Source organism: Equus caballus, chromosome 8, assembly GCF_041296265.1.
Source record: "Equus caballus isolate H_3958 breed thoroughbred chromosome 8, TB-T2T, whole genome shotgun sequence".
Classification (NCBI taxonomy): domain Eukaryota; kingdom Metazoa; phylum Chordata; class Mammalia; order Perissodactyla; family Equidae; genus Equus; species Equus caballus.
Genome location: NC_091691.1, coordinates 65,685,002 through 65,712,238, shown reverse-complemented (window position 1 = coordinate 65,712,238; position 27,237 = coordinate 65,685,002). Strand labels below are relative to the sequence as shown.

Here is a 27,237-nt window from a genome sequence, read left to right as displayed (position 1 = left end):
ATGGAACAAAATAGAGAGCCCAGAAATAAACTCAAGCATAAATGGTCAGCTAATTTTCAAAGGGTGCCAAGAATTACACAATGGGGAAAGAATAGCCTCTTCAATAAATGGTGTTGGGAAGACTGGATATCCACACGCAAAAGAATGAAATTAGACCCTTATCTTACACTACTTACAAAAATCAACTCAAAATGCATTAAAGATTTAAATAAATGTAAGACCTGAAAATGTAAAATTCCTAGAAGAAAACAGGGGAAAAGCTCCTTGATGTTGGCCTTTCAAATGATCTTTTGGCTACACCAAAAGCTCAGGCAACAAAAGCAAAAATAAACAAGTGGGTCTACATTAAAATCAAAAACATCTGCACAGCAAACAAAACTATCAACAAAATGAAAAGGGAACCTACGGAATGGGGGAAAATATTTGCACACTATATGTTTGATAAGTAACCTTTTACTCGTGGGACCGAGAATGTAATCCTGTTGCTGCATGCACAATACTTGCCCCTGTTTATCTGCTTGGAATAAGCATCACTGTGTTGTCATATGACTGAGAGACAGAAACTCAACCAGTATTTTAAAAAGTGACAAGATTTTTGTTCCATTGAACAACCCCAGAAGCTTCTGTCTTCATTTTACCAAAAAATGTGTCAGATCTACATACCTCTAGGAAGACACCAACTTATAAGGTACATACAGCTGCAAGAGACCTTTTTTCTCAGTTACAGTTGAAATAAAACATTTGAAGATCCAAAGCCACATTAATGCAAATATCTGTCTGTTGCAAGTATACTTTTTGATTAAATTGGCATACATCAAGTACAATTAGAAAGGTTATTTATAACGAAGAAATACATAATTCTGCATCTTAATGGAGATGACAATTACAGCTGATGGTTGCTAATTAACATTACTTTTGCTCTGAGTCTCATATATTTCCTGTATTGCCATTGCTGGCAATGGGCACACCTAATTCTGGAAGGCACAAAGAGTTAATTATCAGTAACATTTGTGCTCATAACAAATTCACTGGTAATCCGCTCAGCTCTGGTTTCATATTGGAGACTAGAGGATCAAGTCCAATCGGTAAAGCCTGACTCAGTGGCATGGCAGGAAAAATGTCTGTTCAACTTTCTTTTTGAGCAAAGGCATGCCTCCCCACCAGGTACTCAGAATGACAGGGAGAAAGGCCCCTCTAGTCTTCTCTCTAGGTGGAGCAGTCTGTGGGGAGTTGCCTGTTCCAGCCAAGCAGAAATGCATGGCACCGTTTAGTTCAGTGGTGCCACCCGCCAGTGCCAAGATGACCACTGTGCTTCGTCTCTTGGATAGCTCATGGGTGTGTGACCAGTGCTGGAGGCCAGAAGTGAAATGGACAGAAAGAAGCGCTGCAGCTGTCAGCACAGAACACTACTGAGCCCTCTTTGCTTGTGCTGTAAGTCACATATTTATTTTGCTAGCATGAGAGAGATGAATATTTCTACGTACAAAGGTGCCCAGCTAAAATCAGGATAAGTGATATTAACGTCCTATGGTCAGTATTATTGAACCTCAAAAGCAATAAACTTTATGAGTCAATAAATATTACATTTACAACATAGTTAACATTCCTTTACTGTCTCTAGCACTTATTACACACGGTAACTGCAAGTCTACAATACATTATTCATATTTGGGTGTCACTCAGTGATGGATTGCTGTAGGAGAGGCTGTCCTTTAAATAAATCAACAAATAAAAATGCAAATGTTAACATTTTCAGCCACAACTTTTTCTATCTTGAATGGGGAATGAAAATTTCACATTATATTGACAGGCAGCAGAGAGTATAATTAACAACCTACATTGTGAATGAGAAAGATGACTGCCACGCCTGGTTTTCTCACCTGCATATGGGCCCATATGGGATCCTTCTAGGTGTTAGCTCTTTGCAACGAACAAAGGAAAACCTGTCTCCCATGGGCATCTGTCCCACCCCCATCCTCTTTTGTAACTCTTGAAATTCTTGGCATTTAGGGTGGACAAGGGAAGGGCGTTTACTCTTATTCTCCTCAGTACCTTTAAAGGTCTGTTGGGATGAAGAAGAATAGGCCTGTCTCTTGCATTAAGAGTTTGCGTGTAACTGTAAAGTTGTCCATAAAAATGCCTTTTTTACACTTTGAAGTAAAAATAATTCAAACAATCCTGATTCTAAAATCTGGAAAGCAACCACTGTGCCTTCCTCGTAACTGATTTTCATAGTACTGATTCTTTTTTTTCCGATTCTGCATTTTGTATAATAGACCTATAATATGCCAACGTGCACTTTTAAGGATAAAATCTGGTGTGCTACACATTATTTTATTTAGCCAAATGCTCATTATTTAAGAAGATTCTGAGAATCTATATTTAGCTGACCTGCAGTATTAAGAACTAACAGATAAAGAATCCTTTTTTAAGGTCCGTAAACAGGAGTCCTCACAGCAATTTTCACCTGGGCTTGTAAAAGTCTAAAGTTGCTACGGTCCATTCAGAAAACGTGCACTGAGGACGTTCTACAAAACCCTCACTGGGGAAACATTTTATTCTTCTTTTTCATGCTTTTTCCTAAACTGAAATGCAATCATCAAAAACATATTAAAGTAGCATTAAAGATCTCATTTTAATCTACAGTAATAGAAAAATTCACCAAGATTGAAAATCCAGATTGTTTCTCCTCTTTACCTGTAACTCTTCCAAAGGAATCCCTCAAGGTGAGCTAGGATGGATCATCTTCAAGTGCAAGCATTCAGCCAAATGTCAAGTGGTCCAAGAAGGGAGCCCTGACATTTCAGAACCACAACTTACCGCGCATGTTTGGCAAAATGCTAACAATGACAGTATTAAAAATAAAAGAAAGGAGTAATGGAAAAAGAATGTGGTAAATTAGTTAAATTTTCTTTTGATTGTGGGTGGCCTCCAAAATAGGGAGGTTGTTGTTGTCAACTATTATAATATTTAAGATTATGGGCTTTGAAGTCTGAAATGCTGGCTCTATCTCTTATTAGCTGTGTGACATCAGGCAAGTTGCTCAATCTCTCTGAGCCTTAGTTTCCTAATTTTTAAAATGAGGATGATAGTATTACCACCTCATAAGGCTGTGATGAAGACTGATTCAGATGATCTTGCATTAAATCAGATAAGCCTTTGATACCAAGGGCCTGGCACAGTGCTGGCCACATAGTAGATGCTTCATAGATGACAGCCATTATTATTATTATCCTCTGTGTTAGAGTCATTTCCCAAAAGTTCTTTAAAATTAAGTCTTAAAACCTGTATTCATCTGATAAGATGCTAGGAATTTAAGTGTTCAATCAATCATATTCCCAAGGAAACATGAACCAAGCCCTTTTGGTGTTGATGTTTATATATTCAGCCTTCAATGCATAATATGGGAGTTGGTTTTATTAGATATGAGAAATTTTAATAACATGTTTCTTTTCTTGACTCTTGAAAATGCTGATCAAAGTATTAACTCCTCAAATATCTCTGGCATAAGTAAATGTTGACAGTCCTTTAACTATAGGACAAAATCCACTACAATTTTCAATATCAATTAATTCAGTTAGTCAAACTTATAGTGCAAGTGTACAACCATTCTGTAATAAATTGGGAAGGACCTGCTGCTAAGCAGATTTTCTGATGAAAGATAGGATTAGTTTTGCGTTTCCTTGGAAATCCTTGCCAATTACCATTATCAGTTAAAAAAGGGCAGGTGTAAAGGAAAGGGTTCCATGAGTTCCACCTGGCCAAATCTAGATGCTTCCAAATAAGCGCCTCTCTCCCAAGTAACAGCCATTAAGATTTTCCCACTCCTTATAAAATAAACCTCAAAAACTGCTCTTATCCAGAAAATGTTAAAGCAAAGGATCCCTGAGGCTTACCGGGAGGAGTTGTGTTGGAATGGTGATGTGGTTGTGGTTACAAGTTCCTTTTGGTTTCCTGTTGCCATAGGAGATGTGGATGCATCTTTTCTAACTCCTGTTGTTGTCCCTGTGTGAACAATAAGGGAAATGATTTGGGCATTCAATAAAAGGAACTGGAAAAGTCCAATCTGAGTAATATATTAGAGATGATAGGAATCCCCAAGCTTTCAAAGTAAGCCATTATTTCCCCCTAAAATGAAACAATAGCAGATGGAAAACTCAGTGGGTTGTTTTGGTTGTGTAAACATCAGAAATCCACATTATCCTGTTTTAAAAAAGTACATTTGTGCAATAACGGACTAACTAGAGATTTTGTCTTTAAACTGGATGGGCTATCATATTCCTGCTGATTTGGGTTTACTGTGAAAACGCCCAAGAAGGTAGATTGCTTTATTTTGTTCCCTTTAACTGCCATAAGAAAAGACTTTTCTTCTCTTTGACAAAATATAAAATTCCAGCAGTTTGTATCTCCACACACCCCAAATTAAATTGATCCTCCCCCCAAAACTTTCAAGGTAGACATAAATCTAGAAGGTTTCTTTTAAAGAACTATGCGTTGGGCTAAAACCAGTGTCCTACTGGAAGAGATGCTCAGCTAACCATTCATTCCAGGGCTGCTGTGGCCTCTGTTGCTTTCTAACAGGCAATGTTTAGTTGATAATTCCTTTTCTGTTCTGGGGTGCTAAATAAGATGGGATAGAGAAAAAACGATTTTTTGTTTGTTTTCTAATTATTATTATTTTTAATAATAATAATAAGTTTCTCCTTCTCTTTCTCCCTCTTTTTAATATTATTTTCCAAACAACACAAAATATTACAGTTTTTTTCTTGGAAAACTATAAGAATCTCATTCACAATTTTCTTGTGGTTCCTGGGAAACTATTGCCCAGGCTGCTTAAAGTTATTTGGGAAGAGTCACTATTTCTTTGAGGAAAGGACGAATATTCAAATAACACAAAGACAGCTTTGGTGTGTTGGGAATACCAGACCTTAAAATGCCAAGAATACCGTATGCTATCTCTGGGAATGGCACAGTTTAGGTGTGACTAGAGAAAATCAGGCCTAGAGAAAGCAAGAGTCTTACATCTACAGAGAATAGCATCAGAACAATTACCACGATCCTTGGTATTCAAAAGCTGTACTCAATATTGACTGTTCTCTATTATGTACAGATGTAAAAGACCAGCCATCTAAATGCACAGTTCGGTCCTCTTTGTATACCCAAACCTGTGGGACCCTCAACCCAAACCTGTAGATTCTCATACTAGACTCAGACTCCACACAGTGCACTCAGTCAGTGAATATTTCCTGAGGGCCTAATGATGGGCAATCCTGATGCCAGGATTGAGCTCAGGCTTAGTCTAGGGGGAGGGGAAGGACGGTGTGAGAGTAAGAAACCGAGATACTCTGGAAAATCTGGTAAAGAATCACAAATAACCCAAGGCAGTATCAGATAATAATAACAGCCAACAGACAGGACCCTCACTATGTGCCTGGTACTGTTCCAAGCCTTTTCCCTATACTATATACTCTTTTTTTAAAAACAGCTTCATTAAGGTATAATTTGAATACCATAAAATTTAATCATCTTAAGTGTACAGTTTGACAAATAGTAGTACATTTATACAGCTATGAAATTATGGCCACAACCCAGTTTTAAAAATTTTTGTCATGGTATTTACTTACTTTTACAATCCAGTTTTAGAATATTTCCTCACTCCCAAAAGTTCCCTCATGCCCATTTGTAGTCAGTCCCTTCTCCCTGTGTGGTCTGTTTCTATCCCCTTCTAGCTCTATCTCTACAGTTTTGCCATTTCTAGAAATTAGTTATATTTATCCTCATAAAAACCCTTTGTGATAGATACTATTTTTTATATCTAATTTACAGATAAGAAAAATAAGGCATAGGGAACTTACATGATCTGCCCAAGGTCACAAAGCTAGTAAGTGACGGAGGCAGCATCCATGTCCAGACAATCTGATCCCAGAGTTTTCACCATTATGTTATACTGCCATAATAAATAGTATAAAAAGTTTAAGGAATTAAGAAGTGGGAGAGGGCCAGCCCCAGTGGCCTAGTGATTAAGTATGGCGTGCTCTGCTTCAGTGGCCTGGGTTTGGTTCCTCGGCATGGACCTACACTACTCATCTGTCAGTGGCCATGCTGTGGTGGCAGCTCACATACAAAAAGAGGAAGATTGATAACAGATGTTAGCTCAGGGTGAATCTTCTTCAGCAAAAAGAAAAAAAAGGAAGAAAAAAGAAACTGGTATTTAAAAAAAAAGAAGTAGGAGAGATTATATCTGGCTATAGGATTAGGGAAGATTTGATGCAGGAGGTACAGTTTTGATAAGAAGGAATAAGGGGCATGGAATTAGCAAAAGCATTAAATTAAAAGTCTCAAGGCTAAATATTTAATGTATTCAGGAAATATTTATTGAGCATCACTACGTCCTTGTACCTTGCTAATCACTTTAAATCACTTTACATGCATTATCTCATTAATCCTTACATCAGTCCTTAAATTACTGTCCTCATTTAATAGATAAGGAAGTGGAAACTGTGAAAGGGCAAGCAGCACGTCCCATATCACATGGCTAGTAAGAACAAGGCTAGGGTTTTTTTCTTTCTTTTTTTAAACATTGGCACCTGAGCTAACATCTGTTGCCAATCTTCGTTTTTTTTTCCTTCTTCTCCCCAAAGCTCCCGTGGCATACAGTTGTAGATTCTAGTTGTGAACGCCTCTGGTTGTGCTATGCATGATGCTGCCTCAGCGTGGCCTGATGAGTGGTGCCACATCTGAGCCCAGAGTCTGAACCGGCAAAACCCTGGGCCACCGAGGCGGAGTGCTGGAACTTAACCACTCGGCCATGGGGCCGGCCCCTGAGGCTGGGTTTTGAATTCAATCAAGGTCCATGACTCTGTACTGTAAACTCTCAAACACTGTGCTAGTTGGCCTCAAAACTAAAACAAAACAGTAACAACAATTAAAAAAAGCAAACTGGTCTCAGGAGAGATTACTCTTGTGGCAGAATTTAGAACAGAGTCGAACAGAAAGAAGAGACGCAGGTAAAGCAGTTCACTGCTACATCAATTATCTGCGTAGAATCCTGGGTGATGCGAGGGGAAATAAAAATGGGCAAACAGGAGTAGAAACAACTGAGAGGGATTTGCAGGTGAGCTCTCGAGAGGGGAGAAGAAATGCCTGGTAGTGACAGAATAGAAATATCTTCTTAGTCACTATTCTGGAAGAACTGAACATTAGTCTTATTTATTCTGTTTTGACCTCTCTGTCAAAAGTTTGGTTGAGACAGTTGACATTTGACAGGGACAATGTAAAGAAGGACTTTCAGCAGAGAATCCAGGGACTTCTATGGAATCCACAGATGGACTTCATGTGTGCAAATCCCTCACAATTGCAGGCACAATAACATGTGTAGATGTGCTCGTTCATTTTTCTGGGGAAAGGGACCACAGATTTCATCAAATTCTGAAAGGGTATGGGCCCCCCTCAAAATTAAGAATGATTGCTCTAAGGCATAGGGCAAGTTGATTCTTTTTCTTAATTCTGTAAACTCTATTCCTCATTAAGTTTCCAGGAAGCTATATATCAATTTTTAATTATACTCGTTCCTTCTATGAAATTTGATTTAATGTTAAGTATACCAACAATTACATACAGTTATGCATATTCATAGAATGACATATCCCTCTTATTTATACACATACACACAGACAACATACATTTTAAAAATAAAAGTCTTGGTAAAAATATCATCCATTAGGCTGATAAATTTCATATATAAATGTATATGTTTATATATGTAAATATATGTGAATACATGTAAATATATGTGAATATATGTAAATACACATACATATATATTTTTGCACACACAGATGGAATAGAACATAATGGGTCATGCCCTAATTACATATAGCCTGCTTGTCAATCAATATCTCATGATAAGACAACTTCTTAGAGTTTAATGTTTAGGAAAACTCTGTTTCTGGGCCCCTTGTTTTATTTTGCATTTTAAAAATAGCTAAGCCATATTATACATTCAATTTAGTTTAAAGAAGAAATGATAGGGGCCAGCCCAGTGGCATAGTTAAGTTCATGTGCTCCACTTCAGCAGCCCAGGGTTTGCGGGTTTGGATCCTGGGTGTGGACCTACACACTACTCATCAAGCCTAGCTGTGGCGGTGTCCCACACATGAAACAGAGGAAGACTGGCATGGATGTTAGCTCAGGAACAGTAAGCAAAAAAAAAAGAGGAAGACTGGCAACAGATGTTAGCTCAGGGCCAATCTTCCTCACCAAAAAAAGAAGGAGAAGAAAGAAGGAGGAGGAGAAGAAAGGAGGAGGAGAAGAAGAAGAAGAAGAAGAAGAAGAAGAAATGATAAAGAAAATACCAGCATAACCCATCTTCAGATCAAGAAATAAAGTAGTGGCAGCATTGCTACCTGGAAGCATCATCAATATCCATCCCCAAGTACAACCTCTTCTTGCCTCCAGGAGCCAGCCACTATTCTCATAATTATTTCTTTCCTATTCTCTATAGTTTCATAATTTACATATGCATCCCAAAAATGTGATTTAGTTTTGCTGCTTTTGAACTTTATAAAAATAGAAGTCTTTTTAAGACTTCTTTTGCTCAATATTATGTCTGTGAGATTTATCTATGTTGATGATTTATGTGGCTGCAGTTTGTTTTCTTTGCCATATAATATTCCATTGCATGCATTTATGACTTTTTATCCATTCTGTTGTTGATGGACGTCTGGAGTGTTTCCGGTTTGGGGCTATTATGAAGAATGCTCCTGTCACAGAGGCTGCCAATTATCCACTAGAATGCACTCTTCCCTTCTTTCTGGGCACACAGCTAGACTATATCTCCCAATCCTCCTTGCAATTATGTGTGGTCAGGTGGAAAATTAGTGGATGTTATATGTCCACTTCAGGCCTGTCCTATAAAAACCTTCCACGTGTACTCTTCCATACCCTTCCTCCTCCTTCCTGGCCTGCTATGGAAGGGTCAACAAACAGTTTTCTGTAAAGCGTCAGATAGTAAATACACTAGGCTTTTGTGGGCCATCCTGCTCCTGTTGTAACTATTCAACTCTGCTATTATAGCATGAAAGCAGCCACAGACAATATATAAAAAATGGAAATAGATGTGCAATAAAACTTTATTTACAAAAACAAGCAGTGGGCCAGATTCGGACTTGGACCAAGTTTGTCAACCCCTGTGTTGTTGTAATGCTCAAGGTGATCTTGGAAGGCAAACAAAGATGGCAGAGCCATCATTCCTTGAATCAGAGCTGCTGTCAACTTGAACTCCTACCCTGGACTGTTAGAGAGGAAAGAAAGAAATTTCTTATTCTTTAAGCCATTGATTTTTTCTGCCCACTTGTTACCATAGTTTAGCGTATCCTAACTGAATATAGCTGTTATGAACCTATCTGTAAGTTAATCACTGTGTGTATGAGATTCTCTCTAGTATATATACCTAGAGACAGAATCACTAGGATGTAATGTATTTGTTGTTTATCTTTAATAAGTAATGCCAACCTGTTTTCCAAAGTGGTTGTACGAATTTCCACTCTGACCAGCAGACAGGCATTCCTGGTGCTTTCATCTTGCTAACACAAGAATGATAATGAAAACACAACCTATCATAATTTGTGGGATGCAGCTGAAGCAATGGTTAGAGAGAAAGTTATAGTTTTACATACATATATTAGAACAGATGATTTAAAATCAATGATTTAAGCTTCCAACTTAAGAAGCTAGAAAAAAAGAGCAAATTAAACCCAAATTAGTACAAAGTAAATAATAAAAATAAGAATAAGAATCAATGGAATAGAAAACAAACACAATAGAGAAAAATCAAGAAAAAGCAAAAGCTGTTTTTTTTTCCAAAAATTCAGTAAAATCAATAATCCCCTACTGAAACTGATCAAGAGAGAAAACCACAAATTACGACTATCAGATGAAAGAAGGATATCAATACAGATGCTAAGGTCATTAAAGAAAAAGCATGTTATAAACAATTTTATGCCAATAAATTCAACTTAGATGAAATGAGCAAATTCCATGGAAAACAAAACTTATCACAATTGAACACAAAAAGAAATAAATCTGAATAGTCCAGCCTCTATTACAGAAAATGAATCTGTATTTAAAATCTTTTGCACACAAAATAAAATCCAAAATAAGAAAATTCATACATACACAACATCACCATCAACACTAACAACAAGAAAAGCAACAGCTCCAGGCCAGACGTTTCAATGGTGAATTCTATCAGACAGTTAAGGAAGAAGTAACACCAATCTTGCACAAACTATTTCAGAAAACAGAGAAGGAAAAAATACTTCCTGACTCATTTTTTAAAAATTGTGGTAAAATATACATTTACCATTTTAACCATTTTAATGTGTACAATTCAGTGACAATAGGTATATTCATAATGTTGTACAACCATCACCACTATCTAGTTCCAGAACTTTTTCATCACTCCAAACAGAAACCCTGTACTAATAAAGCAGTCATTCTCCATTTTCCCCTTCCCCTGAGCCCCTGGTAACCACTACTCTGCTCTGTCTGTTCTGGATATTTCATATAAATGGAATCAAACAACATGTGGCCTTTTGTGTCTGGCTTCCTTTACTTAGTATAATGTTTTCAAGGTTCATCCATATTGTAGCATGTATCAAAACTTCATTCCTTCAGGCCACTCTGGTGGCCTGGTTGTTAAGTTCAGTGCACTCTGCTTCAGTGGCCCGGTTTCTGTTCCCAGGCGCAGGCCTACACCACTTGTCTGTTAGTGGCCATGCTGTGGTGGCGGCTCACATACAAAAAGAGAAAGATTGGCAACAGATGTTAGCTCAGGCCAAATCTTCCTGAGCAAGAAAAAAAAAAAACGCTTCATTCCTTCTTATGGTTAAATAATATTCCATTGTATGGATACATTACATTTTGTTTATCCATTCATCTGTTGATGGACATTTGGGCTGTTCCTACGTTTTGGATACTTAAATGGGGCCGCTATGAACATTTGTGTACAAGATTTTGTCTGAACATCTGGTGTCAATTATTTTGGGTACACACCTCTGAGAGGAATTGATGGGTCACATGGTAATTCTATGTTTAACTTATTGAGGAACTGCCAAATTGTTCTCCACAATGGCTCCATTATTTTGGTCCCACGAGAAACTTATGAGGGCTATGATTGTTCCACATCCTCTCCACCTTGTTATTTTCCATTTTAAAAATCATAACAATCCTAGTGGGTGTGAAGCGGTGTCTCATTGTGGTTTTAATCTGGATTTCCGTAATGATTAGTGACGTTGCACATCTTTTCATGTGCTTATTTGCCACTTGCATGTTTTTTTAGGAGAAATGTCTACTCAAGTTCTCTGCTCAGTTTTTAATTGGGTTATTTGACTTTTTGTTGTTGAGCTGTAAAAGTTCTTTATATATTCTGGATACTAGACCCATATAAGATAAATGATTTGCAAGTTTTCACCCCATTTTATAGTTTGTCTTTTCATTCCACCATTAGTGTTCTTTGATGCCAAAAATTTTTAATTTTCACTAAGTTCTATTTTTTTCCCTTTGTTTGCTCCTGTTTTTGGTGCCATATCTGAAAAACCATAGCCTTATCCAAGGTCACAGAGATCTACAGAGCTATACCTATGTTTTCTCCAATGAGTTTTATAGTTTTAACTCTTATTTTTAGGTCTTTGATTAATTTTGAGTTAATTTTTCTATATGGTGTGAGATACATAAATGATGGATCAACTTCGTTTTTCTTTTGCATGTGGATATCTAGTTGTCTCTGCACCATTTGCTGAAAAGATTATTATTTCCCTATTGAATTGTCTTGGTGCTCCCGTCAAACATTAATTGGCCAGAGATGTATGGGTTTATTTCTGGATGCTCAATTCTATTCCACTGATCTCTCTAAATAACCTATGCCAGTACCACATAGTTTTGATTACTACAGCTTTGTAGTAAGTTTTAAAGTCAGAAAGTGTCAGCCTTCTAACTTTCTTCCTCTTTTTCAAGATTATATTGGCCATTTGGAGACCCTTGCAATTTTATATGAATTTAAGGATTGGTCTTTCCATTTCTGCAAAAAATGTTTTTGGGATTTGAGTAGGGATTGCATTGCATCTGTAGGTTGCTTTGGGGAGTTTTGCCATCTTAACAATATTAAGTCCTCAAATCCATGTCTTTCCATTTACTTAGGTCCTCTGTAAGCTGTTTCAGCAACGTTTTGTACTGTTTGGCATACCAGTCTTGCACTCTTGGTTAAATTTATTGCTAGTGTATTTTATTGTTTTGATGCCATTATAAATGGAATGGTTTTCTTAATTTCTTTTCCAGTAGTTCATTACTAATGTATAGAAACACAACTGACTTTTGTGTGTTGAATTCTATCCTGCAACTTTGCTGAATTCATTAGCTCTAAGAGTTTTTTGTGCAATTAGCTCTAATAGTTTGTTGTGCATTTTCTAGGATTTTCTATACATAAAATCATGTCATCTGCTAATACAGCTACTTTAACTTCTTCCTTTCCAGTTGGGATGCATTTTATTTCTTTTTCTTGCCATTTTGCTCTGGCTAGCACTTCCAGTACAATGTTGACTAGAACAAGCATAATTCCTTGAGAACAAGGTCTGCTCTGCTTCCTCTGGGTCCAAGTCCTCACACCTGGAACTTGGGCTGCCAGCTTACATTCTGCTGCTCTGCTGGGGAAGAGAGAAGAGCAAGGCTAAATTAAAACTCCACAAGTTCTCCTACTATGTTTCAGTGGCCTTTTTCCTGGTCAAGCATTTGCTTGGTTTCTGTAAATCTTTCACTGTCTTCTGGAGTTCTGATAAGGTTGACTGACAGTTTTCGCCAGGTTTTTCAGTGTTTCTGGGGAGGAACAAGCTCCTGGAAGTCCCTACTCTGCCATTTTTGCTGACATTCTCCTCACTCATTTATGACACTAGCATAACTCTGATACCAAAACCTGACAAGGTCATTACGAAAAAAGGATGTTACACACCAATATTTCCCAGGCAGCGTAACTCATCAAATTAACAGAATATAGAAGAAAACACATGATTATCCCAATAGGTACAGAAAAAAGATTTGATGAAATTCAACATTCATTATGATAAGGATTCTCAGCCGACGAGGTGGGAACTTTCATAACTTGACAAAAAGCATTTACCAAAAACCTACAGCTAAAATCCTACTTGATGAAAGACTGTACACTTTCTCTATGAGATCAGGAACAAAGCAAGGAAGTCCACTTTTACCATTTTCTTCTACATTGTAATGGAAGTCTTAGAGAGTATAATGAGATAAGAAAGAGAATAAAAGGCATAAAGATTAGAAAGAAAGTAGTTGTTATGAACTGAATTGTGCTCCCTCCCAGATTTATATGTTGAAGTCCTAACTTCTAGTATACTTCAGAATGCGACTATATTTGGAGAGAGGGCCCTTAAGGAGGTAATCAAGACTAAACAAGGTCATACGGGTGGGCCCTAATCCAATATGACTGGTGTCCCTTTAAGAAGCGGAAGACAGGCCAGGGATGCACGCTCACAGCAAAAAAGCCTTGTGAGGACACAATAAGACAGTCGTCTGCAAGCCAAGGAGAGAGGCCTCAGCAGGGAACAACAGGAAAGGAACCAGAGGAAACCCTGGTGAATAACAGAAGTATACTATATCTTAATTGGGTGGTGCTTCCCTGGGTATATACAACTGTCAAAGTTTATCAAACTGTACACTTAAGATATATGCAATTTTATTGTATATAAATTAAATTTCAACTAGAATAAAAGGAAATGAAAAAAACCCTCCAGTTTTCTTGACTCTCAAGGTGTTGCTGTTTTTAAGACCCCACTCTATTGCTATCTCTTTGATATTACAAATCAGTCACCGTAAGGACTTTGAAGGGACAAGTATATACATTTCTTAAATCACTAAATTATTGCAGGCAATGAGGTCAAAAGGTTTAACTGATTAGATCCTTTTTGTGGGAAAACAGGGCAATAACATATAAAGAAAAATCAATACATATGTTATATTAATTCATTTAACAAATATATAATGAACACCTATCAGATATTAAAGAACATTCTAGGAGATGGGGATACAACAACGAACACAGGGAATGCTTATATTCTAGTGGGAGAAGACACAAGATATAAAAAACAAGTAAATTACATAGTATTTTGAGATACTTCTTATGTTAAGTGAAATAAGCCAGTTAGAGAAGGACAATCTCTGTATGACTCCACTCATATGAGGAATTTAAAAATATAGACAAAGAGGGGCTGGCCCCGTGGCCGAGTGGTTAAGTTCGCACGCTCCGCTGCAGGCGGCCCAGTGTTTCGTTGGTTCGAATCCTGGGCACGGACATGGCACTGCTCATCAGACCACGCTGAGGCAGCGTCCCACATGCCACAACTAGAAGGACCCACAATGAAGAATATACAACTATGTACCGGGGGGCTTTGGGGAGAAAAAGGAAAAAAATAAAGACTTAAAAAAAAAAATGTAGACAAAGAGAACAGTTTAGTGGCTACGAGGGGATAGATGGGGTTGGGGGTGGGCATAAAGGGTGAAAGGGTGCACCTACAACACGACTGACAAACAATAATGTACAACTGAAATTTCACAAGATTGTAACCTATCATTAACTCAATAAAAATTAAAAAAAATAAGTAAATTATATAGTATTTTGAGATACTTCTTTCTATTGTAGAGGATGGAAAATGTAGAACCTCTGGTTTAAAGGACAATATATATTCCATATATAGCAACTTCAACTCTTTTTTTTTTTTGGTGAGGAAGATTGGCACTGAGATAACATCTGCTGCCAATCTTCCTCTTTTTGCTTGAGGAAGACTGTCCCTGAGCTGACATCTGTGCCAATCGTCCTTCATTTTTTGTATGTGGAATGCCACCACAGCATAGCTTGATGAGTGGTGTGTAGGTCTGTGTCCAGGAACCAAACCCATGAACCCTGGGCCACCAAAGTGGAGCATGCGAACTTAACCACTATACCACCAGGCTGGTCCCAGCCACTTCAACTCTTAATGCTAGTCTCTTGCATTTGAATTCCTTTTTTGAGTGAACTGGGCAGAACAATTTAATCTACATGTCTGGGTTTATTCATAGTCCTGTACTATGCTTGTCTTCTGTGTTCTGTTGATAAAGGCATCAACTTAACGAACCTTTTACCTGAGACTTCTGGAAATCAGTAGTAACATATTGTGGTACCTTTTCCAGTGATTGAACATATAATAATAACAATGATGCTAATAATAAAAGACACATAAGTAAATGTTCCTTAGAGGCAAGATGGAAATAGTTTCTGTACTTTGGATACTCCAACTTGTTTACTTTTTAATTTTTTGCTGAGGAAGATTCATTCTGAGGTACCATCTGTTGCCAATCGTCCTCTTTTTCACTTGAGGAAGATCCACCCTAAGCTAAGATCTGTGGCAATCTTCTTCTATTTTGTATGTGGGTCACCACAACAGCATGGCCGCTGACAAGTGTTGTAAGTCCATGCCCAGGAACTGAACCCAAGCTGCTGAAGCGGAGCGTGCCAAACTTAACCACTAGGGAATGGAGCTGGCCCTGTTGTTTATTTCTTTAATCACGTCACCTATGTCAATCCATTATGGGTTACAAAGAACACTCACATCATTGCAAGCACAGGCTCATTTAGAGGAACAACTAGGAGCTTCAGAGATTATTCCTCACTTCAGATGAGTCTACAAGAATCCTCTTCCAGTGAAAGAAAAATGTGTTTGGGAGCTCCTCAGGGAGCCTCAACAAATGACAGCTGCTGTATATTATATTACCTAAAAAACCCGAAGACAAAATGAAGGGCAAGGTCAATACTATCAGGTAGAGCCAAATTACTCTAGGTTCAGCCTCTCTCAAACTCTCTCAAAGATTTAAGGTGATTCAGAGATCAATGAAAGAGGAACAGACAGGAGGTAGCTTCAAATGTAGTTGGGCTTCGGAATGGCTTTAGCCTGACTTAGGAACAGGTAGTGCCAAGCCCTGAGGTCTAAGCTTTTGATTCCCGAATGTGTGTGCTCAGTGGCCTCAGAGCCTCTGCTAGCCCATCAGCATAAGGGGAAAAAAATGCTCCCAGATTCTAAGGCTCTTATAGAAGAGAATCAGTGATGGTTCTGGAAGAGGAGGTTCTAGGCAAGCTAGGAGAGAATAGAAACACTGCTGCACAGGGAGGAAAAAAGACAAATGAAGACTGGGTATTTCCAGATTTATGCCTTTGGCTTAAAAGTTCTTGACTCAAGTTTAGATTTTCCTAAGCAATGTCTCCTTGATCCACATAGCTCAACAAAAGCAACTAAAATAGAACTTTCCAAGCATTGATGACTGAAAAACAATTTACATTTTAAGCATAATTCTGACAATACTGTGCACATTTTTGCAATCATGACACTGTTTCCTGAGACAAGAATCGTGTCTTTTTTACATGTTTAGTATTAATAAAGGTGACAGAATAGTGAGGAGCAGACAAGAGGTAAAGGAGTAGGAGACTGATAATAAAGATTAATGGTCCTGCAGTAAAGGTCCTATGTAGGACTTTATGATTAAAGGACAACAAAAGATATAAAACATAAGAAAAGAATTTAAAAAAATTCAGACACACTAAAGAGGGGAAAGCAATTAAGGAGATACTAAACCGAGCAGTGTAACTCAGGCAATTAGTGCTAGGTCATCAGCCTCATGATAAACAGGTGTCCACACCCTTGCAGCACACCTTGGAAAGTCCGTCTCCCATTCGGTGGGTGCCACAGCAAATGCCAATGCAGCAACTTTGCCCTGTACTGTAATCTGTGTAAACCTCTGCAATGGGCAGAATGGCTCCAGGGGGCAGCTTCAGCTACCTCAATGATCAGGTATACCACTGCCAAGGGCTCCAAATTAGAATGAGAGAAAAATACAAGACAGCCTTTCTAATGACTAGGAAAAAAAGTTAATAATTCCTGTGAATATTTTAAAACAAAACTCTTTTAAAAAGATGAAAAAGTTTCTATTTTCTTCACTGCAACACTACAACCCCTCCCCCCAAAAACGGAAGAGGAAAAAAAAAAGCTAATGAAAAAAATAAAACCATCAGTGAAAACTGTTCCTGAAAACTTCGCCAGAATTGTAACAGCTTTCTCTTGGTTAAATTGATTGGTGGAGCAACATTATAAAATCACTATTAGGATTCACTGTGCACAACGGAAAGTGCTGAAATGTCAGCATTTCTGAACCCCTGTTAGTCAAAAATGATTTTGTTTCAAATTAGAAATTGATTTTTTTGGACACAAGCCCTTTCCAGGCTTCTGGCTTCTGTAACTGGGCCCGGGAGAGATTAAACCTCTACCGCGGCAAGGACTGGCCTGATGATGCTTTTATCAAAGTGCCTTTTCACTGGATGCTTTCTAATGTTGCTGTGCTCTTAACCAATACCAGAAGTTATTCGTCCGTTTGCTATTACACTACATTTTTCTCATTTTGCTGTTTTATTTTAGTGCTGACATACAACACAAATTTGTTAAGTTAACAGAAGCCTACGCTAAGTCTTGCAGCAGAACCACCACACCCATTGTGACTGCTTCTCCACTCTCCAAAGTACAAAGTAAGAGTTTCCCATCTCTGAAGGACTACTAACCGAGAAAGTAAAGAAGATTCTATCTCGGATACTGAGGCTCCTCAATTTCATTTTTGTTTCTGGTAGCAAAGCCTGAAAAGACAAAAGTTGTTCTAAGTTGTCCTAAAGGCAGTGGCGGTCTGCAGAACTTCTGCCACATGTCAAACAAAATGTACTTTTGCTTTTGTTTCAAATTGTGGATAGCCTCTCTTCTGAAGTTTGGACTAATTATCATCTCTCAATTGTCTGGGAGAGGATTAAACAATTTCTAGATTAATCATAGTTAAAACCAAAAGACATGACAAAGCTGGCAGCTGATAAGGAAAGACAGGGCGTAGCACACCTGCAAGATCTTCTCAGAAAGCAATGCCCGTTGCTCAGATAAATAAATGTGAGAGTGGCTAGAGAGATTATGAAAAGTTGGTTTCTTAAGATCAGAGGTGGGCAGGTGCCAGCCCAGTGAAAAAAGAGGTAAATAAGAAGGGAATCAGGGGCCGGCCCCGTGGCCGAGTGGTTAAGTTTGCATGCTCCGCTTCAGCGGCCCAGGGTTTCGCTGGTTCGGATCCTGGGCGCAGACATGGCACCATTCGTCAGGCCACACTGAGGCAGCATCCCACATGACACAACTAGAAAGACCCAGAACTAAAACATACAACTATGTACTGGGGGGATTTGGGGAGAAAAAGCAAAAAAAAAAAGAAGGGAATCAGGGTTAATGACTGTGAGTAAGATGACTGGGAAAGAGGCATGAGCAGCAGAGGGCTCCAAGACCTTCTTTGGCCCTTTGTCTTCTGCGTATCTCTTCTGTACAATGAACCTCAGACTTGTTCCACTCTGCTCCAAAGTCCTCCCCTCAATAATTCCAGAAGAGAATGAGCCAAAAGCCACTCCAGAAGCAACTGGGAAACAATTAAATTTGACTGCTTCACTCAATATTTCACACAGTTATTTATAATTGATTTCTTTAAAAATATCTATGACATATAACATAGGAAGAATTATTGGCACTTAAAAGACTGCTAGGCAATATATGCTTAGGACTTATGAGGTTTTGTTTTAGCCGCAATGTAGAACTATCCATGACCTCTCCTCCACTCTCCCCATATTTCCAGTTAATTGATTAACTGTAGTTAGAATTTATATTCCCAGCAGATTTATGTTCAATTTCTTGTCCTCTTTACTCACTTTGAACATTATTTTGTGTCTATGACCATACTTACTGCTGAATAATTCTTACAGTTTGCTGCTTGCAAGAAGAGGGACAAATTGGGTCGTTTCTCACGTGAGTATTCTAAGAGAAATGCTGATGCAATTCACTGACGCGGTAGATGTGCTACCTCTGGCCTTGCAGGCACGTGTCAGTTTGTAACATATGTAACTCATGCTCAGGTTGTAGGAAATCATCTGGAGTTCACGACTAACAGCCAACAACAACCACCTGCTGCCAAAAGTTTCTCATTTTGCTACTACATGTGCTAAGCTTACCTCTCTGGGGTCGACATGTATCTTTCTTTTGACATGTCCACAGGGCATCATCTTCCATATGTGACTGAAACCCAACTGTCTTCTTCTCACTTCTATTCTCTCCACTGTTAGTGGACTCTGGGTAGTTTCTGATGGATGGTGATGTTCCAAGCAGCCAGCCATCACATTTTGACTTCAATAAACTGAAAAGGACAAACATGAATGAACTGTGGATAGCACAGAAGGGGGTACAGATCACACAAAGGCAGATAAATTCAGCATGAGTTGAAATGCAATCCATGGCAGTAAGAACTTTCTTTTTCTTCTTACTTTTATTGAAGTATAATTTAAATAATTTACTGAAGGTTTATTTCGTGTCCTGCCACAAAAATTTTGGAGAGTAAACGGTCTTTATCTTCAAAAAGCCTACATTTGGAGCTGGGGAAATGAGACTCAGATCCATGAACTGCTAAGAAAGCCACAGAGTATGACTCAAAACCAGAATATCTACAGAAATAAAAAGTATGCTAAAATAAGACTTGCATAACTAAAATGTTTCTAAGTACTAAAAATGAACCTTCGGGATTAAAATATCACCAATTTGCTTCAAAATGCATTTGTGTTTGTCATTTTCAATTGTTATCATATTTCTTATGTACCTAGAGTATGTAAGGAGTAGTAAAATAGCGCACGTGGAAGAATTAGTCTCTGTCCTCACATAATTTCATTATAAAGTCAACAAGGCAAATACGGAGTGAAGCGAATTTTAATGAAAATAAACAAATGCACATATGCTTTTCTAATAAACTGTGTTCCCACCATTAGCACATTTTCTCTTATAACAGTTCATTTTTTAGAGAGATGTTCTGATGATGTATATTCCTTACTATTCCTCCAGCCTTTTCCTTCTAACTTAAGTTCACCACAGACTCATGACATTTTGGTTTTGTCTTCCCCATGCCCATAAACAATGTGAAAATTAAAATAAAAAAAGAGGACTTTTCCTCAAAAAGTAAGATTTCAAAAGTTAAGATGTTTAAACTCCCCAGAAGCAGAGGTAATCTCTAGATAAGAACAAGTTGATAGAGTATTACTGGATCCATTACTAATCACAGATGGCCCTTGACCAGGATTCAAATTACGTAAACCCTTCAAAGTATTGGGCTTCTGATTTGTGTTGATCAGGATTTTTAATAATGTTTGCTCTTATCATAATTTATTAATAAAAACCAAGAAATTAAATGGCTTTATGTTCAGAATGATATAAGGAAAACAAAAACTATTGGCACTATGGCTTTATATGGGCATAAGGCAATATATTAAATTTGCGTTCTTTAAAAAATTTTTTTTTACCAGAACCCAGGATCACTTCCCATGTGGACCCATCAGCGGATGTATATCTTAGCTCATATAACTTCTTATTCATGAGACAGGAAAATAGAATAAAACTACCTCACTGTGAATGTAAGGTAAATTTACCTCAACCCAGAAGCCAAAAACCCAGGCAAATGCAATGAAAAGTCAATGTGACCAAGACAACTGGCTTCCCCCAAATTCATTCATTCTCTGTTCAGCTGAGCTCCCGGTACTAGTTAATGCTGATCACGTTCAATACTGATTGCTTCCTGCTTCTTTACCCCATTTTACATAGAAACTTTTCTGTACCTTTATTCCAAACCCTATCCTGGGAATCCTCTATCTCAACAGTGGACTTGGCTTTTAATTTCCCTAAAATAAAGATGGCTATATTAAAATTTTCTCCTTTCATTTGCATTTATTTCCATCTTTATTCATCTACTATTCCTTTTAATGTCTCAGAAGAAAATTATACCTTTGTTCATACTCTTGATACCATTGACCTATGCTGTGTCCACGGCCTCTCAATGATCTCTTTTTCTTTTTTTTCTTCTTCTGCCCAAAGACCTCCACTACATAGCTGTATATTGTAGTTTTAGATCCTTCTGGCTCTACTGTGTGGGACACTGCCTCAGCATGTCTTGATGAGCAGTGCTAGGTCTGTGGCCAGGATCTGAACCGGCAAAACCCTAGGCCCCCAAAGCAGAGGACACGAACTTCACCACTCAGCCACGGGGCGGGCCCCAATCTCTTTTTCTTATAATTTACAAACTCCTCCTCCTCTCAACTGGTTTCTTTCCTAGGATTATAAACTGGATTGAACTTCCCATTAAAAATCAAAACCTAAACCTAAAACCAAAAACTCTTCCCTTAAGTGGGAAAGCATAATACTACTTAGCGTCAGTGAGGGTGTGGGGACAACAGCATCTTAACACACTTACTGAAGGAACTGAAAATTGGTATAGCCTTTTGGTGGGTGATTTGTCAACACAAAATAAAAATGCACCTACTGTCCTAATAATCCTACTTTTAAGAAGTTATCCTACAGAATTACATATACAACAGCATAAGAATAACTACACAAACAACAGCATGAGAATATTTGTTTAAGGATGGTCATTGCAGAATTATTTGTAACAGTGAAAAACTGAAAGCAAATATTCAATAGGAGGAGTAAATAAACAACAGTACATCCATCATAAAGAATACTCTTCAGCCGTTAAAAAGAATGAGGTAGTTTTCTATACTACCATAAAGAAACTGAATGAACACTATTAAATAAGAAAAAAAAAGCAATTTGCCGAAATAGAATGTATAATGTGATCTCATTTTTGTAAAAACAAAAATATATAAAAAATATTTTTAATTTCTGGATGGATAAATACCAAACCAGAGAAGAGAAGTAGAAATGGAGTGACTGAGGGAGAGATTTTTATAATTTAATTTATATGCTTCTGAATATTTCATTTCTTCCAATAGGCATGTACTTTTGTAATTAAAAAACAAAAACTTTTACCATCTTCTTTACATTACCAACTTCTCTCTCCTTCACTTCTCTGCCAAACTTCTATAAAAGAGTAATTAATTTTAACAGACATGCCTACTAAAACAATTTTTGAAGAACAAATATAGTGACCTTTTCTCTTCCAACAATCTTGTTTGTTCCTGGACCACTTCACAGCAATTGGCTCCTTTCTTAAAACTTTTTTCTTTGGACTTTATAACGTATGATCTTGACTGTTTTTCTAGTTTTAGGAGGCTTCTACTCATATTCTTTTACTGGGAACTCTTCTGCTTCCTTCCTCTTAAATGCAGGCATTCCTGAAGATTCCGTCCTTTCCTTCTTTCTCAGTGAACCTTGCCACACAACTCTACCTTCAGGTATGATTTCTAAAGAGATTCTTCCAGCCCACAGCGCTCTCCAAAACAGCTCGTCTGACCAAGTATCTGGTGAAACATTGTGAAGGGATGTCTTGTCATACCTCCCAAACCAACTCATGATGAAGCAATGCATTATCTTTACCTGAAACCAGTTCCTTCATCTGTTTCTATTCTCATTTAATGACACCACGATTCTCTCAGTCACTCATATGAAAAACATCAGTTATCTCAACTTTTGCTTTCCTTGTTCCTGTTCAATAAATTGCCAAATCAATCATTCCTTTATACAGTAATGTGTTGCTTAACAATGGGGATACATTTTGAGAAATGTGCGGTTAGGCAATTTCATCATTGTATGAACATCATTGAATGTACTTACACAGACCTAGATGGTACAGCCTACTACACACCTAGGCTACATGGTACTAATATTACGGGACCACTGGTGTATATGTGGTTGTTGTTGACTGAAACTGAAATGTTGTTATGTGGCGCATGGCTACATATTCATCAGATATTTATTGAGGGGACACTCTGTGGGCTTCATTATGTGCTATGGGGCCTGGGTGGGCAAATACAGAAAACAACTATTTGTTGAGCACTTGATATATGCTAGGCACTTGATATGCAAACATGAGCAAGACCTGGTTCCTGTTCTCCAAGTGATTTTAGTGGTGGAGACAGAGAAACAGATCTTTTTAAATATGATATGATACATGCTACGATTCAGGAATACAGGGTATTAATCAGAGCACGAAGACAAGGCTTCTAACTCTATCTACATAACGGAAAGGAAATTCCTGAAGAATTCAAACTAAATTTTGGAGGATAAGCAGGGGGATAAGGAAGGGTGGACATATGTTCTAGGCAGAAGAAAACAGCATAAGCAAATATATCAACAAGAAAAACTTCACCATATATTTTGGGGAGAAGTGGAAGATGAAGAAGGATAGGAATAGTTCACATCATGAAAGGTTTGGCTTCTCATGTCAAGACGTGTGGCAAGGCAGAGTCACTGAAAGGCTCTAAGGGGAAAAATGACACAATCCAACAGGAATTTATGAAAAATTACTCTAGCACCATTTAGAGAATGGGCTGAAAGAAGCTGGATGAGCGGAAGGCTGCTGAAACAGCTCTGATAAGACATGATGAGGGTCTGAAATAGAGAAGCACTAGTGGGAATGGAAAGGAGATAGCTCTTAAAACATAGGATTTAAAATTGGCAGAACTTGATACGTGTTTGAATATGAAAAGCGAGGGAGAAAAAGGAGTTGAGGATGATTGGCAGAATTATTTGTGGATAAACAATACAGAGAAGGTTTGGGGAGGGTGGGAGAAATTAACTGTAGCTTGAGATGCCTATGGAACATTCGGGAAGATATTTCAAGAAAGCAATTGAACCAATGACTCTACAGCTTTTTGCTAGTTGGCTGAGTGACTTCAGGGTGGTGGGGCTCAGAGACAGAGTTGAAGAAGTATATGGTTCACTTTCAATTTTCTTGATGAAGGACAAGGTAAATTTATTCTTGTGAGTGAAAGAAATGGGTATTGAGGAGAGGGTGAAAGTTTGGAGTACGTATTGAGGGAATTCAAGATAAAAATGACACAGAACAAGGAAAAGGTTGTCCTGAAATGTTGAAGGCCTAACAATTAGAAATTATAAATTTGTATCAGGGCTCAGGTGCACAGATGTAGAAGCAGAGAAAGCGTGAAAGCCTGATACAGGGTTAGGATTTTATTGGGAAGGTGCAGCAGATTGGTGGTCAAGGTTCAAACTCCAACATCCTGCACCAATACAGTCCCCAGTATGAAAGCCCTCCCCACCTGCACAAGCTCTGATGTTCTGTGCCAAGCTGCCCCTTCTGTGGAGCAGGTTCTCACACCTCATGATCAAATTAACCTGGGGATATGATGCGAGGTACGGATCAAGGTTCATTTTTTTCAGTATCTATATCCAGTATATCCAGCATTATTTGCTTAAAAGACTTTCCTTTTTCCAAAGAACTGCTTGGTACTTTTTTAAAAAAGCAGTTGAATATATGAGTGTGTGGTTCCATTTCTGGACTCTCTTCTGTCCCACTGACCTATTTATCTATCTTAATGTGAATGCCAACTTGTATTAATTACATAAATTAAAAAAAATTTTATTGAGGTCATAATAGTTTTTAACATTGTTAAATTTCAGTCGTACAGTATTATTTGTCAGTTCCTACATAAATGTTCCCCTTTACTCCTTATGCCCACCCCCAACCCCCTTCCCCTCTGGTAACTACTAAACTGTTCTCTTTGTCCCTGTGTTAGTTTATCTTCCACATATGAGTGAAATCATATGGTATTTGTCTTTCTCTGTCTCGCTTATTTCGCTTAACATAATACCCTCAAGTTCCATCTATGTCATTGTGAATGGGACGATTTTGTCTTTTTTTATGTCTGCATAGTATTCCACTGTATATATATACACCATATCTTCTTTATCCAATCACCAGTCAGGTACTTGGGCTGCTTCCATGTCTTGGCTATTGTGAATAATACTGCAACAAACATAGAGGTGCATAAGTTTCCTTGAATTGTTGATTTCAAGTTCTTTGATAAATACCCAGTAGTGGGACAGCTGGGTTGTATGGTATTTCTATTTTTAATTTTCTGAGAAGTCTCTATACTGTTTTCCATACTGGCTGCACCAGTTTGCATTCCCATCAGCAGTGTATGAGGGTTCTTTTTTCTCCACAACCTCTCCAACATTTGTTATTTTTGTCTTGGCAATTATAGCCATTCTAACGAGTGTAAGGTGATATCTTAGTGTAGTTTTGATTTGCATTTCCCTGATGATTAGTGATGTTGAACATCTTTTCATGTGCCTATTTGCCATCTGTATATCTTCTTTGGAAAAATGTCAGTTCATATCCTCTGCCCATTTTTTGATCGTGTTTTTGTTGTTGTTGTTGTTGAGTTGTGTGAGTTCTTTATATATTTTGGAGATTAACCCTTTGTCAGATATATGATTTGAAAATATTTTCTCCCAGTTGATGGGTTGTCTTTTCATTTTGTTCCAGGTTTCCTTTGCCTTGCAGAAGCTCTTTAGCCTGATGAAGTCCCAGTTGTTTATTTTTCCTATTGTTTCTCTTACTGGAGTAGACACGGTACTTGAAAAGATCCTTGTAAGACCAATATCAAAGAGCGTACTGCCTATATTTTCCTCTAAGAATTTTATGGTTTCAGGTCTTACCTTCAAGTCTCTGACCCATTTTGAGTTAACTTTTGTGTATGGTGAAAGATAATGGTCTACTTTCATTCTTTTGCATGTGGCTGCCCAGTTTTCCCAACACCATTTATTGAAGAGACTTTCCTTTCTCCACTGTATATTCTTAGCTCTTCTGCCGAAGATTAGCTATCTGTAGATGTGTGGGTTTATTTCTGGGCTTTTAATTCTGTTCCACTAATTTGTGTGTCTGTTTTTGTATCAGTACCATGCTGTTTTGATTACTATTACTTTGTAGTGTATTTTAAAGTCAGGGATTGATTACACAACCTTTAGTTACATACCTAAAATTAGGTAGCATAAGTCTTTCAGTTTAATCTTTTATAACAGCAAAGACTGTCTTTACTATTCTAGGCCCTTCATATTGCTATGTAAATTTCAGAATGTTTGCCAATTTCCATAACTGTATGCTGGCATTTTGACTGAAACTGTATTGAATCTATGCTTCAATTTGGAAAAAACTGGTATCTTAACAATATTGAGTGTTCCAATTCAAGAACATGGTATATCTTTCTATTTATTAAATTTTCTTAAATTTCTCAGTAGTATTTTGTAGTGATCAATGTAGAGATTTTGTATATTTTTTGTTAAGAACTTCTAGGTATTTGATGGTTTTTGATGCTATTGTAAACCTTTTCTTTTATTTTATATTCTGTGTTTTTTTTTATCTATTGCTATATGATAGCAAATTGTGATATATAGAAATAAAATGGGGGCTAGCCCCGTAGCTGAGTGGTTAAGTTCGCGCACCCTGCTTCAGTGGCCCAGGATTTCACTGGTTTGAATCCTGGGCGTAGACATGGCACTGCTGGTCAAGCCATGCTGAGGCAGCATCCCACATGCCACAACTAGAAGGACCCACAACTAAAATACACAACTATGTACCAGGTGGGTTTGGGAGAAAAAGGAAAAATAAAGTCTAAAATTGATTTTTATACATTGGACTTGATCTTGAATTCTGTGAGTGTGTTAAATTCACTTAATTCTAGCAGCTGTTTTCTATAGGTTCCTTAGGCTATTTCTATATAGACAGTTATGTGATGAGAACAACGACAATTTTACTTGTTTCTTTCCGATATTTTTCACGCCTGATCACACTAGCTAGGACCTCTGGTACAATATTGAATAGAAGTGGTAAGAGTGGACATCCTACCTTATTCCTAAAAGTATTCATCATTAAAGAGATGTATCTTTGTCTATACCCTCTATTAGATTTCTAGTTTGATGAGTAATTTTTCTTCCTATAATGAATGAGCATTGGAAAACTTATGTTAAATGCTTTTTCTGCATCCATTTGAGATGATAGTTTTCTTCTTTATTATGTTAATGTGGCAAATCACATTGACTGATTTTCAAATGTTAAGCCAACTTTGCATTCCTGGGATAAACTTTACTTAATCAAGCTGTATTATCCTTTTTGTGTATTCTCGGATAATATTTTGTTAAGGAAATTTTTTGTTTTGCATTTACATTCATGAGGAAGATTGGTCTGCCATTTTCTTTTCTTCTAAGGCTTCTACCTGGTTTAGGTCTCACAAAAGGAATTGGGGAAATTTCTTTCTTCCTCTGGTCCAGCGGTTCTCAAATGGGGTAGAAGAAGAGGATTTTGCCACATAGGGGACATTTAGCAATGTCTGGAGAGGGC

At 37.7% G+C, this 27,237-nt stretch overlaps 1 protein-coding gene across 19 annotated transcripts in view; it reads right to left on the bottom strand.

Annotated features, from left to right (window-relative positions):
• KIAA1328 (KIAA1328 ortholog) overlaps nt 1-27,237 on the bottom strand; it is a 342,578-nt gene that overhangs the window by 42,940 nt on the left and 272,401 nt on the right. For all 19 annotated transcript variants that reach the window (XM_001497549.6, XM_005612850.4, XM_014727689.3 and 16 more), the window contains 2 exons: nt 19,118-19,299; nt 3,897-4,005 (listed from right to left, as the gene is read on the bottom strand). In XM_001497549.6, the coding sequence (XP_001497599.4) occupies nt 3,897-4,005; nt 19,118-19,299 (291 nt within the window). The remainder of the gene's footprint in view (nt 1-3,896; nt 4,006-19,117; nt 19,300-27,237) is intronic.